The sequence below is a fragment of the Phalacrocorax carbo genome, chromosome 2, assembly GCF_963921805.1.
Source record: "Phalacrocorax carbo chromosome 2, bPhaCar2.1, whole genome shotgun sequence".
Classification (NCBI taxonomy): domain Eukaryota; kingdom Metazoa; phylum Chordata; class Aves; order Suliformes; family Phalacrocoracidae; genus Phalacrocorax; species Phalacrocorax carbo.
The window spans coordinates 25,293,149-25,308,567 of NC_087514.1; the positions used below are offsets into that span (position 1 = coordinate 25,293,149).

Sequence of the window (15,419 nt, forward strand, 5' to 3'; positions counted from 1 at the left end):
CGCCGCTGTCAATAAGCCTTTCATCCCCCTTCCCCCGCCAGCGCCCGGGCCCAGCCACCCCCCAACCCGTCCCGGGGTGTCCTCTCCCCTCCCGAGCGGCGCCGTCCTGGCAGACCCCCCCCTCACCCGCGCCGTTTTCTCCGGCAGTTTCTTCTTGTTTCGCTTCTTCTGCTCGTCGCCTTTCAGGTGTAGCTGCCCGGGGCCCGGGCCCGCCGCCTTGCCCTGGCCCCCGCCGGCTGTCAGGCCCCCGCCGGCCGCCTCCTCACCCTTCCTCTCCGCCGCCCTCCGCGTTGGCTTCTTACGGAGGCCGCCTCCGCAGGCCACGGCCAGGAGCAGCCCCAGCAGCCCCAGCCCCAGCGCGGCCGGGACCACCAGGGCGAGCCAGGTGGGCAGGCCCTGCGGGTCAAGGCCCAGCTCCAGGCCCAGCTCGGCGCGCAGCAGGCCCAGACCGCCTGACAGGACGTCCCGCACCCGGGCCGCCGCCTCCTCGGCCTGCTGGGCCGCCGCCTCCTGCCAGCTCCCCGCAGCCATCGCGGCCCCGCTACCCCGCAGAGGCCCAAACCGGGCGGGGCGGCGAGGGAGCGCTCAGGCCGAGCGCATTTCGGCCTCAGGGAGAGCCGCCCTCGCCTCCCCGAGCCGGAGCCACCGCGGGTCGGAGCGGGGAGAGGGTGGCGGGGAAGACAGGACACGAGCGGAGCCTCAGCAGGACGCGGCTGCCTCAGCCCCGGAGGCGCCCGGGTCTCCTCCTCTTCCTCCCCGCCCTCCGCCTCGCACGCAACGTCACCGCCCCGCCGAGCGCCCGCCGCTGCCGCAGCGCGCCGCCGCCGCCATGGCCGCCGCGCAGCGGGGCGGGCCGGGGGGTGACGCCTGAGGGCGGGCGCGGAGCCCTCCTCCTCCCGCCCCCTCCTCCTCCCCCGCCGCCCCGCCTCGTGCAGGGCGGTGCCGGCCGCGGGGAAGGCCGGGGGTGGCGGCGCGGAGGGGAACCGCGACGTGGCAGCCAGCGAGCGGGGCGGGGGCGGCCGGGGGATGCTCGGCGCCGCCTGGCGCCGCCCGGCGGTGCGGTCGCGGCGCCCCTGCGGACGGGGCGGGAGACCCCGCGGTACCTCACACCGGGCCGGGGCGGGCGGGCTGAGGTGGCCGCTTGTCCACCTCGCCCGCTGTTTCGGCGGGTCGCGTTCCTTCCCCTGTGGGGACGCTCCGCGGAAACGTGCCCGTGCCGTGGTGCGGGACGGCCCCGCTCCGCCGGGCGCCGGCGCTGAGGCAGCGGGTGAGAGGCGGCCCCGGCGCCGGTGTCCCTTCTCAGACTCGTGGTAACGTGGGTGCATTTCCACGGTAACGGCTGCTTATGGGCTCTATTTTCGTTTGCGGTTGGCCCGGAGGGGGGGCACAGCTCTGGGGCGGATACGTTAACTGCCGGTTCGTGGGTGCCCGTGGCACTGGTGGAGCGCCAGCAGCAGCCCCGGGGCCGTGTCAGGGCTCTCTGGGGCAGATGCTCCTTCCTGTCAGGTTTCAGAGACCGGGACCGGGGCCCCTCGGAGGCCGCCTCTTCTGCAGAGAAAGCACTTGAAAACGTCGCCAAAAAATCGGTGTGGTTTTAGGTATTTCTAAATATACCGGTCAAGGTAATACAACCGCATGGTGGTTTTCTAAAAGCCATATTATCTAAGATCTTAACTCCCGCAAACTGGCTTAATACATCGATTTAAATAGCTTTATGTAAAATACATCTGCATGCACCACAGTGGGACTTGTCTTGTCACTGGGAGCTCAAAAAAATGTGTCTATCCACGTAGTTCCAAAAATGAGCTCTGAAAAATTTGACTCCAGGCGTCTTGATTTTGCAGAAATCGGGTCTCACAGCATCGGGTCACAGTTCCTGCAGAATTTGAGCTCTCGGAATTTGAGAGCTGGCGTTGTTGCATGGCTTTGCAGCGACTGTAGTCTTCTACAGTGGTGCGTTGCTGGAAAGTAACGTTGTGTCCCATTCTTTCTATTTGCAATTCTACTTATAAAATATGTTCCTCTCTCATAGTCTGCTAGAAAAGTGCCTGGGTTTAGTGCATTGAAATCTGCGCGGGATACTTAACATTTAAAATGTAGTGAAATAAAATTTGTTTGTTTAAGCAGCACAGTGGTAGCTTGCACTATTTTCATGTACCCGTAACTTTGCTTTATTTTGCGAAGTCAATATATCTTTCACATACAAGTATTTATGTTTCTACTGTTATCGAAGTTTTTTAGTAAAGTGCTCCTACACTGCTTCTAAGTCCTATTTTTTTGATTATACCATCAGAAGTCAATTCCTTCTTTTCTGATTGACTTCCGTTGGAACGAAGGATATTGCTGGAAGTTGTGGTAGCAACAATCTCAGCAGAGCATTTTACTGGTAGACCTTTGTATACTTTTAGAAGATTAATTTTTTTAATTCAAAATCATAATACTTTGGGTTTTTATAAGCTTTTTATGCTTTAGCATAGACCATGTACATTTATTGGAAAATTTTAACTATCATTGTACTGGTTGTTGCACAACTCAGCCACCCTAGCATGTCAAATAAATCATTCTAGAAGTAATTTCTTTAAGGTGGATAGAGGTGACAGAACAGCGATCACGTAGCTTTAGTTCAGAATACATTATCTGAAAAAATATGCCTAAAAAATTCGAAAACATCATTCAGCTACAATAGTTTGTTTGGTTTTTTTTTTTAAACCGGGGCCAAAGAAAGAAGGTATTTTTCATTTTAAAGAAAACACTGCAAGAACCTGGTGGGGCTGAATTCCACAATCGAAGTGATTGAAGACTCGCTGAAGCTTTTTAAATGCAGCACCGTGGCACCACCGAGTGGCAGCACCGTGAACAGCCGAGCAGTCGTCGGAGACCGATTTATGGGAGGGGAAAGGAGGGGAAAAAAAAAAAAAAGGGTAGCAGATCCTCACTTGAAAATAGTCACTTTCCGTTTGGTTCGGCTGACGAAGCAAGTTAATCTGAAACTAATAAATATCTTTTGATTCTTAACTAGGGAGATACAGCCATAAATAGGCATACAATTTGTAGCAAATTGAAATATTTTGAAGAAAGTTTGTGTGACTCGTTAAAAATGGTGAGTACATACATAGTACTCTGACAGTACTCATCAAACAAGCAAATTTTCAATTTCATACTAATTTTAATACTAATAGTAGTTTAATATTTATCTTCAAATGTCTAAAAGATTTGACCAAAACTACCCAAAGGTCTCTTTCCAGCAGTGCTGGATATAAAACATCTTTCTTGTGTCGTTCTCCCAGGGATCACAGCAGAAGGTTGAATGTCACATTACAAAAGAGAAAATAATGGCAAAACCAAAACAAATTAATACAATGCTTAATTTATTTTTTTAATGTAATCTGTCTTGTTCCTGCAAACATTCCTTGTTTTACCACAACAACTATTAGATATACCCTATAAAACATCTTTCCACAACCATATTTAAAACTGAGCACCTGCCATTTGGCATGGTATGAGGAAAAAGGAACTAGATCTCAAAATACCTCCTCCATGCAGTTTTTATTATTATCTCACACAATACTGAAGCCATGTGTCTTGCAGCTTTATATACTCTTTAGTCTGGAAGTCAGAAGGATACAGCAGAAGCAAATTAAGCCTCTCAGCATTTAAATAAAGTAAGCAGAATCCCAACAAAACACATTCAAGGTTTCTCTCGTGTCAGGAAGTTGAAAAAATCTTGAACAATAGGCAATCGTTCTATCTCACATAGATCATGGCTCCAAATTGCGTTAAGGTGAACTCAGTACATAATGAATTGAAAATACTAAGGCCGATACTCATTAGTTATCCTGAAGGATGGAACAACAATAAAAAATAACTGATCCAACAATTATCATCCTTGGCAATGCTAACAAATGGCTAGGAAAGGGCTGAGGAGTCTGCAGACAGAGTTTTCCTTGAGAAATTACTCATCTGGGTCATGGTTGGGTGCCTTGGGCTAAGGCTCAGCCCAGGCTGAGGACTGAGGATTAGGGTTAAGGATTGCATTAGGAGCAGGAAATTCATCATGCCTAGAGATGCACTTGGAGTGGAGCTACAAAGGGTGGCCAAAGAGGGGTAGGACATGAAAAGAATTCTTCCCTGAGACATTTTTTGTTCAGGTTGTGGCTGGGCATGTTGGGGGAGGCTCAGCTGGTGTCTGAGGTTAGGATTAGCGTTAATGTTACATACATGGTTGGGAGAGAGATAAAGCCTAGAGCAACAGTAGGTGTGGGGCAGAGAAGGAGCAGCCAGAGTAAGGGGTAGGCTGCAAAAATAATTCTTCCCTGAAATCTTTTTAATCTGGGTGCTAGCCCAGGGTCTGGAGCTAAGGCTCAACCCACCCTTTGCATTCAGACTAAGTTAGAGTTTTAACAGGGCAGAGCCTAGAGTTCCACTTTGAGTCAAGCTGAGAAAGGGTTGCTGAAGGAATTATCGTCATGTCTATGGCACGGGGTCTTGGGTCAGTCTCTGTTGATATCAGGTGTTACAGCTGGGGTTACAGTTAGGCTTGGGGACAGAAAAAGTTTGGATCTCCATTTGGAGTGGGGCAGGAAAGGGGCTGCAAAAAGAATTACCCTCTTAGAAATTTCTCTGATTTCATCTGATTGATGGTTAGAGGCCTTGGGCTAAGTTTCAGCTCACACCTGTGGTTAGGGATCTGAATTCGCTTAGGGTTGGGAGAAGAGAGAAAGTCTAGAGTTCCACTTGGACTAGGATTGGAAAGGGACTGCCAAAGGAAGGGGCAAGGGACAAAAAGAATTGTCCCCTGAGGACATGTTCACCTGGCTATGGCTGAGGGTATTGGGTTAGGGCTCAGCTGACCCCTAGGTTTGGGGTAAGGGTTACAAGAGACACAAAGAGTGGGAAATGCAGTTTAGTGGTCTGAAAAGATGCTGCCAAATGGAAGAGTGGAGTGTCAAAAGGATTCTCTCCTGAGACCTTTTCCACCTGGGCCATGACTGCAATCTCATGCTGAGCTTCAGCTGACATGAGGACATATTTATCTGAGTTATGGCTAGGACATTTTGGTCTTAAGTCTCATCCAACACAACGTCTGGGGTATTTGGGACTAAGTCTCCACCAACACATAGGTTTAGGGTTGGGAGAGAGACAAAGCAGAGAGCTGTATTTGGAGAGAAACTTGAAAGGGGCTGCTGAGGGAAGGTGTAGGTTGCAAAAAAATTTGTCCCCTGAGAACATATTCGTCTGGGCTATGGCTGGGGGACCTGGGCTAACTCTCAGCAACCTCCTGTTCTCAGAGCAGTGAATGATTTCAGCAAGTCTTTGAACCATTTCAGTTTTTCTAACACAGTGCTTCAGGAAGGATTTCTTTCCCACCTAAGGGGAGAAGAACAGGACAATTCAGTTAGAAGATGAGTAATCCATGTCCTGCTTTGACCTTGGAAGTTCACATTACTTATTTTTCCTGTCGACATGATCAGTTTTTGAGCTGACACAGAATCCTAAGTCTAAATTCACTGTTAAGGTGTAATGTGTTCTTCAAAGTCTGTATTAATCTTACATTATTTTTCATTACAGTTCGCATTCTTGTACAAAACCATATAATTCAAATATAGAAACATTCGGTCAAAAATCATAAACTTAATTCCCTGTATGAAGGATAAGTCAGTTCTCATTAAACCTTGGACACAAATAGTGTTTAGTCATCAAAGCTAAATTGTCATTATGACTGATAGAGCTCATGAGTGTCTTGGGAGGTGAGGAACACTTTGGCAGACTGTTCACGTTCAAATTTCTATCAGCTCTAAGCACTGAGAAAAATAAATATGCGAAGACTTGCTACCCAGCTGGGAAAAAACCCCTTCAAATTAAGGGAAAGCAAACACCAAATTATAGGCCTATTAGCTCATATCACTCGTTATATGAAATTGTTTTCTGTATTTTTTCAAGTGTACATTAAATATCTCCTGTAACAGGTCTTCTAACATTTATCTTTCGAGAGTTTTCACACCTTTATTTTATAGGGAAGACAGTTTTTCTAATAAAGCATTTTAATCAAGACGTGGTTGCTGTTCATACAGATGGCACCAAGTTAGCTTGAAAGCATGTCGTTCATTTATTAGCACTACAGTTACAGAATCCAAGTGTGCAGGCTCGTTTATGCATTTAGCCTTTTGCACTGCAGTCTACGTTGCTGACTCTCCTGCGCTGTTAGTACTTGAGCTAGTTAGTGACAGAAGCAGCGGGGACATCAGTGCAGATGTGTTCAAGCTCTCTCAGTTGTTCCTCTATGTTCTACTCTAAATAATTTTGTTATAAACTTGGGCTGGTTTCTGTCATTCTGACTAAGAGGTAGCTGGGAATATTCCTAAATACCAAACGCTATCAGAAAACCCCAATTCCAGGATATTACAGTCATGGAGGGAAAAGACTTCATTTCGGTGAGCTTTTCATGTAGCACACCTGGGGCTCCCACAGGAAGCCCAATCTGGTCCTGTTCCCCTGATGGCTGGTATAGCAGGATGCTGTGAAGCCTGAGCACCCTTGGCTGCGAGGCCTACCACAAAGAAGATCTGTTCTGGGCAGTGATATTCTTGGAAACCCAGAAAACCCAAACCCTTGCCTGAGCTAAGATACCACATTTTTTTCAGTCCCTTTTTTCAGTATATGGAAAGTTATACATGGGAAGAGAAAAGAAATATGCCAGTCAGTCATGAAACGATGAATAATATATAGAACATACATGAATTCAGTCTGCACCGTCAGTGCTAGAAATGGCATGTCCTAACGTTTGGGTACTTGATTGCGCATTCTTAGTTATTCCAGTCACTAGCAGAGTTCCACAGGGATCCATCTTAGGGCCCATACTCTTTAATCTCCTCATAAATGACTTGGACGCAGGACTGGAAGGAATACTAATTAAGTTTGCTGATGACACAAAACTGGGAGGATCTGTTGACACTCTCAATGGCAGAGAAGCCCTGCAGAGAGATCTGGACAGACTGGAGAGCTGGGCAATCACCAACCGTATGAAGTTTAACAAGGGCAAGTACTAGATTTTGCACCTGGGGCATGGCAACCATGGATGTTCATACAGACTGGGGAACAAGAGGCTGGAGAGCAGCTCTGCAGAGAGGGACCTGGGGGCTCTGGTCGATGGCAAGTTGAACAGTGTGCCCTGGCACCCAAGAGGGCCGGCAGAGTCCTGGGGTGCATCAAGCCCTGCATTGCAGCCAGCTGAGGGAGGGGATTGTCCCACTCTACTCTGCGCTGGTGTGGCCTCACCTCGAGTGCTGTGTGCAGTTTTGGGCGCCACAGTACATTAAGGATGTAAAGCTACTAGAGAGTGTCCAGAGAAGAGCCACGAAGTTGGTGAAGGGTTTAGAGGAGAAGCTGTATGAGGAGCAGCTAAAGTCACTTGGTTTGTTCAGCCTGGAGGAGACTGAGGGCAGACCTCATCGCGGTCTGCAGCTTCCTCACGAGGGGAGAAGGAGGGGCAGGCACTGATCTCTGCTCTCTGGTGACCAAAGACAGGACCAGAGGGAATGGCAGGGAAATGTGCCGGGAGAGGTTTAGGTTGGGTGTTAGGTGAAGGTTCTTGCCCCAGGGGGTGGTGGAGTGCTGGAAGAGGCTCCCCAGGGAGGCAGTCATGGCACCAAGCCTGACGATATTCAAGAAGCACTTGGACAATGCCCTCAGACACATGGTGTGAATACTGGAGTTGTCCTGTGCAGGGACAGGAGTTGGACTCAATGACCCTTGCAGGTCCCTTCCAACTCAGGACATTCTATGATTCTTATTCTTAAAGTGAGAATTTACATACCAATTCAACTTTTTAGAAAATCAAATTGGAAAAAATGTTTTCCTGATTTCAAAATCTACTTCGGATTGAAATTAGTCCTATACACAGTAAAAACCTTAGCCTCATTTAAAACTCATTGAAACCTGTCTCCCTGAAAGATCACACTGTCTATAGTGCTCAAAAAAATAAATAAATCCCAGGGATCGTTTCAGTTCCTGGCCCTGGGGTGGCACATGCTGCCTCACACCCATGCTGCTTAAGACTCTTCTATAACTGACAGGCTGTGTCCATGCTGAATAGATTGTGCCTTGGGTTTTGTTTGGGTACCATGTGGTGTTCCTATGACCATAAAAGACAAAGGCTATTTTTTTTTTGTAGGTTTTGGTTTTTTTTAGTCAAGCTGTCTGAAACACTGTGAGGGCTGTGTTGCATCTTACCAGAGTGAGGTTTTTATAGAATGAAATTGAAGGATGTACGCTTTGCTGTACACCATAAGCATCTGTGAAGGTGTTTCAGTCTGTGTAAGAGTCTGTAAGAGTCTGTAGGCCAAAGAAAGTCAAACCTTGTCAACAGTGCTTGCAGAAAACTATCCTGAGCACACTTCCTGAATTTTGTTTGGAAAGTTAATTGGAGTGATTCAAAACAAACTCAGGATGCCAACTAATGGTAAGAACTGCGAATGCTCAGAGTAACTTATTCAAATTTACTCTTTGTCCTCTTTTATTTATATGAGTCGACCTATCTAAATGTCTAACACAGTTACTGACAAGAAGTGTTTGCTGTTGAAAATTTCCTCCTAGATGTTAGTCACACTCAACCTGAAAGTCTAGAACATAGAAGACCACCTAGATTTCTATGAAGTTTTGTGCGTTAACTGCCAGACCAATGCTTTTCGGTAATCCTGTACCTTCGATAACATGTACAATCATGTTACTGGATCATTCTACGTATGGTTTTGATTTAAACCAGAGCACTACTATGCAAAACATTTACATTTAGAATTACAGAGTAACTTAGGTTGCAGAGATCCATCTATTCCCATCCCCTGCACAAAGCAGGGCTAATTATGATCAGCGTGCTCAGCCTTGTCCGGTCAGGTTTTGAAAGTCTCCAAGAATGGAGATTTTTCAGGTTCTCTAGTTTCAGGTTTCAGTTCTTGGCCCCACTCTTGTGAAAAATATTATCTTTATATCCAACTGGAGTTTCCTGCAATGCAGCTTCTAGCCATTGCCTCTTGTCTTTTTACTGGGCACATCTGAGAAGAGTCTGGCCCTGTTTTCTCTATAACTCTTCTTTAGTTAGCTGAAGACAGCAATTAATTTCCTCTTAGCCTTCTCTTCTCCAGGCTAACCAAAACCAGCTCTTCTTCTATGTCATATGTTCCAGCCTTCTAAGTATTGAAAAAATACTGAGAAAACAGCGATGTTTACACTGAGAAAATACACGTGTGGAGGCTGAAAATCAGTATGTAAATAAAAAGAAATCTGGGAAGTAAACAGATATTTTGGACTGAAAGCTAAACCAGAACAATGGGGACAATGGCAAAAATTCCTTCCTTCCTGAAAAGGCAGGAACAATTTTGGCCAATCAAAATGTGAAACATGCCTTTTTTCCAGTTTCATTTAGAGTTATGTCTTTTGCTTAGTCTTTTTCTTGTTTTAACTTAGGCTATTTTTAAAATAAGAAAATGTTCTTTCAAAGCAAAACTTTGTATTTTAAAGCTTTTGGCATTACTGAACAGAAATATTTTATTGCAAAGAAGTTGAACTGTTTCAACCCATATGGATTTTCCACCCTGTCTTGTAGCTAAAACTGCTAGTCAGCAGTTTGACTCAAATTCATGAACACTTCCCTTTCGTTCCATTTTACCATACTCACCATTTATTCTTCTGTATATTGAACTTTAAGAAGCATTTCATAGCTTCCAAAAGGTGAACAGGCCTAAGCATTTCATTAAAGAAAAGGAAGACCTAAAAAGTCAGAGATGTTTATTTCCACGTGTTTTTCAAAGCGTGTTCATGATCATGAACCAGTGTGATGCAGACGCTGCAGACTGCACACCGAATTTCAGAGCAGTGTTCCAGCTTTGTACCTGTGGCTGGGCTGACTCCATGCTATCGGCACATCTTCCTAGCCTATGGCCTTTGACTTTCAAGAAAATCCTGCATGTTCCTTTGTCTTCTTTTTTCCATTTTATTTGTAAAGTTTCTTTGAAGTAAAAAAAAAAAAAAAAGCAGTCCTCTAACCTAAATATTAACTTTTGTGATACTTAGGTTTATTACGTGTCATTTATGGAGACTATTCAACAATTGCTGCTCCATTTTTACTGTGTCTAAAATAGACATTCTACTTCCTGTATTAAAATCATACTCTCAAATCCTCTCATGAAGTGTGGGATAGTCCTTGGGGAATTATACTGAGCAATAATAAGAAAATATTCTCAGGATATCAGCAGTCTGTGTGCATTAGGGAAGAAATAACAGATGCTTAAAAATCTTTACAAGACAATAGACTCCTATTAAAATCCAAGGTGAAACAATTATGCAGATGCCAAAGTGCCTCCAACAGTTACATACAATTCCTAATGCTGATGTCTGGATAATCTTGTAAAGTATTTCTGTTTATGATGACCATTTTTCCCAAAGTTCTCTGGGACAAATCCTTCTGAAATACTGGATTCCTTGCAGTAGCATTCAAACAGAAATCAAGAGAGGAGATTTTTAAAAAGGCCAATAGGTGGTTCATTTGTTCAACAGGGCACAACTGACATACTGTGTGCTCCAGAGTAGGCCCTAGGTGTTTCTCCCTTCTTGTTGGCCCTGTTTCTTTTACTGCCATTTCTGCAACCTCATCTAATTGTCCACTGACTTACATTCCTCCTAGCCCTTCCTGTTCCCCTGGATCCTGCCATGTTTTTCGTTCCAGAGTTACGCCTGAACTCTTGCCCTTTCCCAATTCCTTAGTTTCTCTAACTCATTCTCTGACTTTTTTTTTTTTTAATTAAACATATGCCACTATAATGACCCAAGGGATATCCCCTACCATAGGACGTCATGCTCAGCATATAAAGCTGGGGGAAGAAGAAGGAAGAGGGGGACGTTCCAAGTCATGGCATTTGTCTTCTCAAGTAACTGTTACATGTGATGGAGCCCTGCTTTCCTGGAGATGGCTGCCTGTTGGTGGGAAATAGTGAATTAATTCCTTGTTTTGCTTTGCTTGTGTGTATGGCTTTTGCTTTACCTATTAAATTGTCTTCATCTCAACCCACGAGTCTTCTCACTTTTACCCTTCCAATTCTCTCCCCCAACACACTGGGGGGGAGTGAGCGAGTGGCTGTGAGGTGCTTAGTTGCTGGCTGGGGTTAAACCACGACAGTGTGCTACATCTTGCTTTTATCCTGTCTGTGTTATAGTGCAAACTGTTCAGGGCAAGACAACACCTTTTTTGATACGTCATCATCATTTTTTATGGGGTCGAGTACACTGATGTCCCTTCATGATGCGCCTTGGGGCACCTCTGCAGCATTGCTTCTAGTTACTATTATAAAGAGCCAAATACTTGAATGGATCAGTCTGGCTGGGAAAAGTATGAAAGAGGCTCCATCTGCTACATGTGTTAGAGAAGAACAACATCCTGAAATAAAGAAAAAGAATTTGACTTAGTGTACTCCATTTTTGGCTCTTCCTTAGAGATCTTGTATCTGTCTTGGCTGCCAGGGAGCACCTGGCACATTTCCAGCTTGGTTAAATTGCCTGTCTAGGCTGATAACTATCCAAGCCTCAAAAAATTACAGCAGAAATGAAATCAGCTTTTGGAACTGTCGTCTTCTAGAGAAGGGGAGAACTAGAGTAGTTTCATTCTCAGGAAAGAGGAGAAGATGCTCTGGTGCTAGAGAAGGGCAGATCAGGAGAATGAAGGGTAGTCAGAGACTTACAGTGTTGGGAAATTGTCTGGGATGACTTAAAAAGAAACCTTTCATCTGGTTCCTTGTGTTCCCTTCTTTATCAGCCATGGTAGCAACTGCCTGCTTAGGGTACAAGGGAAAAGTAAGACCTGCATTAATAGTAACAATGACACTTAAAATATAGATTCTTTCCTTGTATTATCAAGATTCCTAATCAGTTATGTGACATTTTAACAAGAAGTCAATGACTAGGGACACTGGATGTGGTGTTAAAAATGCTGCAGTAAAGCACTAGAAAACAGGATTTCCAAACTTGACCCTATTTAATGAATTTTGTCTGCTCTAAGACTGTCAACAGCTTTATCCAGCACTGAAAAATTATTCAGATCACCTAGAGAGCTTTTCTCTGCGATATCAACTAGAAAAACCAGGTGAGCAGCATCTGGAGAAAAATGCTGAAATCAAAGTGTTGGACAAATGTAGTTCTCCATGCCTTGCATTAATCCTCTCAGCCAGAAGCCACCAAAAAGAATAGCAGGACTTCACACTACTTTCTGCTTTCTGAGGAGCATGCTGATCATGCTTGTGCTTTTACTCAATATTAACAGTTCTGACAGTGTTGAAAACGTAGTCTTTTCCATTCAGATTGTCTTTAGATAAAATTCATGTTAGACTTCCACATCTTGAACATTAGGTGTGGCTCAACACTCCTTGCAGGTACAGAAGTAAAAAAGGAACAAAAAGTGGGCTACAGTCTAACTGCTTAAGTGATCCTTGGATCATTCAAGTTCTTCACCTGCTTATTATTTGTATTATGCAGTGAGTTCCCTTGATGAAGCCACTGAGCAGTGTAGTGTACAAACAGTACAAAAGACAGTTCCTGTCCCTAGGACCTTAGTTTCTTTATGCTAAATCTTGATAGGTATCTCCTATAGCCTCTACTTGGTTCAAAATATTTATTGAACATACAATCCTTGGTCATGTTATCCTTGGTCACAGGCACAGCATGCAGAAAGCTTGAATCCTGTGCACGTGCAGTCAGTCTTCCACGCAGGTGCTCCATGCTCTCTTCTAGACATATTTGCCATGCCCTTGCCCCTTTTGTGCCTCTCTCCCAACTTTAGAACTTCTGCAGCTTTGGAAATTTGGCCTTATGGTGACAACCGAGAGGAGTTTAAAACAAAGACCAACTACTTGGAGACCAAAAAATTGAAATGCTTCTTAATGGAAAGGTGTAAAGACTTGCCAAGACCATGAAATCACGTCAAGAAGAGAAGTGTTACAAATGATCTCACTGATCTTCAATATGGGGCTTTGTACTGGCATGTGCCTGTGCATTTAAGCTCAAACATCCAGAAACTGTGCTACAGAGAGGCAGCAGCAAGTTCCAAGTGAGTCTCAAAAGATTTTTTTTAGCACTGCCTCAATGTTGCCAGCTAAGAGGGGGAGGGAGTAATTTTGTGCATGGAGAATAAAAATACATTAACCCACATTTGAAGTGTATTTACATGATTTGGATTCTGTCTTCCAGACACCAGCCTAGGAGAGTGGAGTAATTTTTTGATCAAAAAAATGTTTTTAAAAAAAGAAAGAATGTTTTCAAGATGATTTTCTTCCTCCTGACACTAATTAGCTGCAGCACATAAGACAGAGCAGCTATTGCACAGCACAGCTTTTTCTGGGCACTAGGCAGCAATACCACAGGACTCTTTGCACTCACATGAACTCAATACAGGAACTGGCAAGGGTGGACTGAGAAAGATGAAAGAGAATAGCTTAGAATGTAGAGGAGGTTGTAAAAACTCTGGTTTTGACCAGTCAGGAAAGGTTTGGTGCCTGGGAACCTTTGACACCAGAGAGCAATGGAAGCCTTTAAGTACACACATCACCTACTTAGTTTAAAAGACTTCCTTGTCTGTCACTGAATAACATGGGTTGTTCTTTCATGTTTGTTCTAAATCGAGTCTAAAGAGACTAAAGATCAGTTGTGGAAGCTTTAGTACGGATCTCTTGAAATTATACTCCAAATACACATGAAATATTTTAAATATTTGAATCCTTTTTCTTTTTTTTTTTTTTTTTTTTTTGCTAGTTAGCAAAACACGCGTTTTTACAGGACTTTAGAGATTGTATATACAGTTTTTCAGAGAGCAGTGAGTCAGTATCTATTCTAAATCCACTCATCCATAATGTTATACACATGACTAAGTTTCTTCTAGTCTCATATGTATTTTATATTTCCTCTTGCTTTTGTGGAAATGGGCATTTTCACTTCAGTCTTCAGTGGATAGGGGCAAAGCTTCTGTTTGTCTCTGCATTACTTCTCCCCCTGCTCCTCAGCTGCATGAGAAGATGGCATCCTGTTTATTGCTGAAGTCACAAAATAACTTCTCTTCTAACCATGATTATGAAAATGCAAAAAATAATGGATTACTAACTGTCTGTCAGTAGAGTGCCCCTGAGACCAATGTGGTCTTCAAAAGTTATGAGTAAACTGGTGGGGAATTCTTGAGATTAGATTTCTCAACAGAATTAGTGCATGGCCAGGCACACAGTGGGATCTTCATGTGACCCAGTGCAAGAAATGCAGCAACTTCCAGTCAAATGTCGGTGCTTGCTGCCAGCTGCCCACAGCTCTGCCCACGCATCTTGGCCTCTCCAGCCTGTGGTTCTCGATGTGCTGACTCTCTGAACATGAGCTTATGCTTTTCAGCTCTCTTCATACCAGAAGAAGCATGAAAATACTTGAGGCTCATTTTTAAACAGCACGCAAGAATGAGGGAGGCACCTCTACAATAGGTTGAAGTGATAAGATCACTGTGTCTCCTGCTTCATAGCTCCCTTTTACTCTGAAGAAAACATAGCCTAAGAGAAATGGATGCATATGCACACATGCACAGCTTTTCTGGGGGAAGTGATAAAACCAAGTAAAAACCTACTGTCTTTCATAGGTGGTGTGTTTACTGAAATGAAAGTCTTCAGCCAGATCTGTTCACAGCACATCTTGGCCAGCAAACAACACTTTTCTTTATTTACTACACGAGTAGCAACTGCATCATCAGAGCAGATCAGTGAATGAAACAGGAGGAAAAGATAACATGTAATGTCATCATTTGGGGATGCCCAGCCTAAAGCCCATGCCTCGTACATAGTCCGCTGAGACATATGTACCATATTGCTCAAGGAATCTTGAAATAAATGGTGGCTGGGAACACTTGGTCTGACAGACTTCTCAAGCCAGTACTAATCTCTGATCCAACTAAATCCCAGCCCTATTCCTATCCTATCTCCTTGACTGGTCACTTTGCATTCCTCAGCTCATATTTTGATGCTTGCTTTCCCACGCTGTTTCTTCTCTTCTAATTCCTCATCTAGTCTTTCTTCCTCAGCTTCCCCATTCACAATGATTTCCAATCTCCTCCTTTAGATTTGTAATCTGATCTCAGCTTCTTGTTCTGTCTTTTCCTAGACATCTCCCACTATTTCCACCATATCTGATCATTAATTAAACTCAACTCCCTTTCATACCTCCTTCCTACCAACCTATTTGTTCACTCTCAGACTCCTCTAGATAGTCATCTCAGTCCCTTCTCAAATTAGATCCTAAGCTACCCACCCCAGCATTTTCTCTCCTTTCAATTATTCCTATCCTGCTGCTTCCAGCACCTTGACAGCCCATTCCAGCTTTCCTTTCTCATGCAGCAGCTGCCATACCGTACTGTA

At 44.5% G+C, this 15,419-nt stretch overlaps 1 protein-coding gene across 1 annotated transcript in view; it reads right to left on the reverse strand.

Moving 5' to 3' along the window:
- The window catches only part of MTDH (metadherin), a 33,573-nt gene extending 32,699 nt beyond the window's left edge, over positions 1-874 (reverse strand). Inside the window, exon 1 of the mRNA XM_064442349.1 lies at positions 127-874. Coding sequence (XP_064298419.1) covers positions 127-531 — 405 coding nt within the window. The 5' untranslated portion in view covers positions 532-874. The remainder of the gene's footprint in view (positions 1-126) is intronic.
- Positions 875-15,419: the final 14,545 nt, after the last annotated feature.